This window comes from Zea mays, chromosome 1 (genome assembly GCF_902167145.1).
Source record: "Zea mays cultivar B73 chromosome 1, Zm-B73-REFERENCE-NAM-5.0, whole genome shotgun sequence".
Taxonomy (NCBI): Eukaryota; Viridiplantae; Streptophyta; class Magnoliopsida; order Poales; family Poaceae; genus Zea; species Zea mays.
In genome coordinates this window covers 202,466,790-202,470,684 of record NC_050096.1, presented here as the reverse complement: position 1 = coordinate 202,470,684, position 3,895 = coordinate 202,466,790, and the positions used below count along the sequence as shown (strand labels likewise).

At 40.8% G+C, this 3,895-nt stretch overlaps 1 protein-coding gene across 1 annotated transcript; it reads right to left on the bottom strand.

Moving 5' to 3' along the window:
* Window positions 1-1,188: 1,188 nt before the first annotated feature.
* Window positions 1,189-2,270, bottom strand: LOC103645196 (40S ribosomal protein S4). The gene is made up of 4 exons (XM_008668297.4): window positions 2,258-2,270; window positions 1,999-2,104; window positions 1,830-1,908; window positions 1,189-1,532 (listed from the first exon to the last, which is right to left on the bottom strand). The coding sequence occupies exons 1-4, from the start codon at window positions 2,268-2,270 to the stop codon at window positions 1,332-1,334; spliced, it is 399 nt and encodes a 132-aa protein (XP_008666519.1). The 3' UTR covers window positions 1,189-1,331.
* Between the last annotated feature and the right edge of the window lie 1,625 nt (window positions 2,271-3,895).

The window sequence follows — 3,895 nt, the reverse complement described above, 5'->3', positions numbered from 1 at the left end:
GACTACCTTACCCGATAGAGGCAAGGGCAGTAGGGGAGTAGGCGTGTAGGGAGGTTCCCGGGTTGATTTTGCTGCGATGGCGGTCAGACGGGGGATTCCTGCATTGCTCTTCCTAGAAACTGTAGCGGGTTTTCTGAAGCTAGTGGAACTAGGTAAATGCCTCGTATTGTTACCCTGCCTCGCTTCCTTGGTAGAGGTGTATGGGAGTCGCGATCCCTTGGTAGATAGGTAACATGACTTGTGGGTACAGGGTTGTCAGCGTTTCGACCCCGGGGGGTCCCTGGACCGACGAGTAAATTGTCGCCGCGTGTCCCAGCCCAGATGGGTCGGCGCGAGACGGAGCATGAAAGGGGGGTGAGAAATAGCAAAGGGGAAACTCGCGGCCTCCGTGTTGTCCTGCGCCCAGGTCGGGTGCGCTTGCAGTAGGGGGGTTACAAGCGTCCGCGTGGGAGAGAGAGAGAGAGAGAGAGAGAGAGAGAGAGAGGGAGCCCTGTGCGTCGGCCCGTTCTCCCGCGCGGCCAACCTTCTCGTACAAGAGCCCTGGACCTTCCTTTTATAGGCGTAAGGAGACACTACTACAGATCATGCTATATGAGACGGTTAATTTTCAGTTATTAAGACGCTTATGAAGTGTCCAATTTTGATGGAGTCGCAAAAGATGTCCCACATTTAAGATGGTTATAAACCGTCTTAAAAGATATTATATAAGACAGTTTTAATTTATAACCGTCTGAAAAAGGTATTTGTTTAAGTCATTTTGTCCGATAAACCGTCTGAAAAAGGTATTTGTTTAAGTCATTTTGTCCGATAAACTGTCTTGAATTAAGTTTTTTTTAAGACACTGCTTCTAAAGAACCATAGAGAATACAAACATTAAAAGTCATAAAGTATTTATCAAACCGTCTCGAACATCCTACAATAATAGACGATTACAATAGGAAAACCATCTTATTTAGGTGACTAATAATGGACGTTTAAGAAATCGTCTTATTTAGCAGACTGATATTAGATATTTTGGTGACCGTCTTATTAAGATTTAAACGAAATGACTTACACGGCAGTACATTCTTCAATTTATAATCATTTGTTCAGACATCACGTTATAATAATTTGAAAGAGAAATATACATACACATATATTGAACAACATTATAATTAATACAATATAAATAAGTACCATTCAATATATCATAAATAAGCATTGTCAAACAAGACATATATAAGTGTACTCTAAATCTAAACTAAAATACAACTGTTTGCATTAATGTTAAGCCTAACTTTATATGAATTCAAGTCTCCACACTTTTGCGACCACCAAATTTGAATTCCATTCTATGTTTTCCTATACAACAAATAGGAGAAAACTAGACATAGCATGCAAAAAACTCCAAGCAGCACGTCGATGACCTCGAAGATGCCCTTGTGCTTCTCCCAGTTCTTGATCACTCCTACACGCCCGGTGTTCCTCCCGCCGGTCACCATGACCACGTTGCCGACGTCAAACTGAATAGACCTCCCGTTGCAGAGCTTGAACTGCACACAAACCAATAGAAAAGCAGTGATCATTTCACAGACGTACTATGAAAGGGCATGGGAATTTCCAGTGATGTAACTGTATAGATAGACAGAGCAACATCTATTAATAGTCCTAACGATTGTAACACATGACATTTTCAATGCAAGACTTTCATGCACACAGCGTATATGGACTATATAGCAAGGATAAGGTACACAGATCTACTAATGAAAAACAGCAACCTCACACAGCTACCAAGATCATCATGCTCAACTAGAACAATGAGAGATGATGTGTAAGAGAATTGAGCTAACCTTGGCATCCTCATCCCTGATTGGGTGAAGACGGAAGCAGCATGTAGTTCTTGTTTGTCTTAGGGAATGGAAATGACATCTGCCAAAAAAATGACACCACAAATCAGCAACCAAAATAGGTGTATAGGTATCTTTATGCATTAATAGAGATATAGGCATACCCATGAACCCAGCAGGGTAGGTCTTGTCAGTCCTGACCTTGCCATCAACAAGTACATGGCGTTGCAAATTCATGTATGGTATGAGCTGAATATATAACATCAAATATGAAAAATCTAAAACAGACATACATGTCCAATCATCTACAGTATTACTCATTCATGCACAAGCTTCTTGTTCCAGTAATGCTCTTTCGTGCACAAGTTGCTTGTTCCAGTTCATGCATATTATTTGATGGACGGACGCAGGCAGCAGCAGTGCCAACTCACCAGCAATCAACATGCCACGATGGCAACCAGGCAGGGCACGTAGGAGCAGAGCAGCAGCTAGCAGCTCTAGCTAGGGTGGTAAACCGGGCCTAGACAAGCAGGTGCCAAGTGGTAAGTAGTTAAGTGCATAGTCATCGTGTAATAAAGAGATCAGCTCATGTTGCCAACAATGTTATATACTAGTAAAGTGTGCGCGCCATGAGCGCGTGGATTATAACAATTGGGTGTGTGCTAAGTATATGATATAGTTTGGGGATATAGGCTATAAATATACTAAGAATATAGAAAGTAAATGTAACGAAATATGCCCCACTATGTACCAAATTGCATGGAACAATGGCTCATGCTAGTAGATAACACAGGGACCACATGCTGTTATATTTTTTTTGAAGTGTCTTGCAGAAGCCAGATATAAAATAATTGAACTGTAATTTAAAGGGAAGATTGACTTGTATCTGGTCCTTTAACATAACAGCCAGAGAGAAAAAAGGAGCATATGAGAAGATAGCACTCAAATGAGTTCTAACAGCAATAACCAATTCGGAATTCGTTTTAAAAAAAACTGTACATGCACCACAACAATTAGGAAATAAGGATATAAGGATGGTACTCAGTAGCAGCAACTGTGGCATTCCAGATGGAGTTTTCTGCAAGAAAAATGCAGTGAAGTTCAAAACTACATTGCGAGGCATCATGTTCATGTAATTCTGCTAGACAAATAATGGGATCATACATGGAAAAAAGGGTTGTTTACTTGTTTCTCTCCCAAATGATTGTCACAGTGACGGAACAGATCTATAAGAAGATTTCCCCCTTGCCTGTGCAGTGTCGAGAACATGAGTATTTACATGAACACTAGTTCCATTAGCAATCCTTTCAGATACATCAGATTGTACCCTTACCCTCTTGGGACATTGGTAATGCACTTCAGTTGCATGCATTTACATGTGAACCTACAAGAGGAAACAGATAGCATTAGCCATCTGGTGTTTGTAACTTTTGTCATTAAAAATACTCAAGTTACTCAGCCGACCTTCATGAAAAACAAGCGCTCAAATCTAACCAGAACTTTGAAGTGAAAACTGAGTAAGACCAAACTTACCACATCGCACATGTTAATCATTAGATTTGTCATTGAATCACCTTTACCAAGTTCTTGGTGACTTCCATGTGCAATTAGCAATCCTTTCCCTAATTCAGGTTGTAAGGCATCTGGTATTGTTTTCTCTTTCCTTTTCCAAAATTATCCTGAAGATAACACCAATGGGAACAAATATGACCCCGACGATGAAGAAAACAGAGACAACCTACAAAACATATGACAAAGCTCAAAACATTTGTGACCTTGTCTGATGTTACCTTCCTAAATCTCCAAAACCAGTAGCATCACAATCTTCACAACCCGTAAGCCTACCCATTTTGGAGTAAGAATCGGCTTGCAAGCTGGCAACTCCTGCTGTGTGAACTTGGAATCTGTACACAAGAATTTCAGAGTAAGAATAGGTTTGCAATCCGCAAATGCAAGTCACATCACAGTCTTAGCATTTGTCAAGCAGATGATCACAATTTCTGACCTCATAATGTCATTGGAACCCAGTGTCCAAAGTCCAAACACATGTACTGTAAACAATACCACCA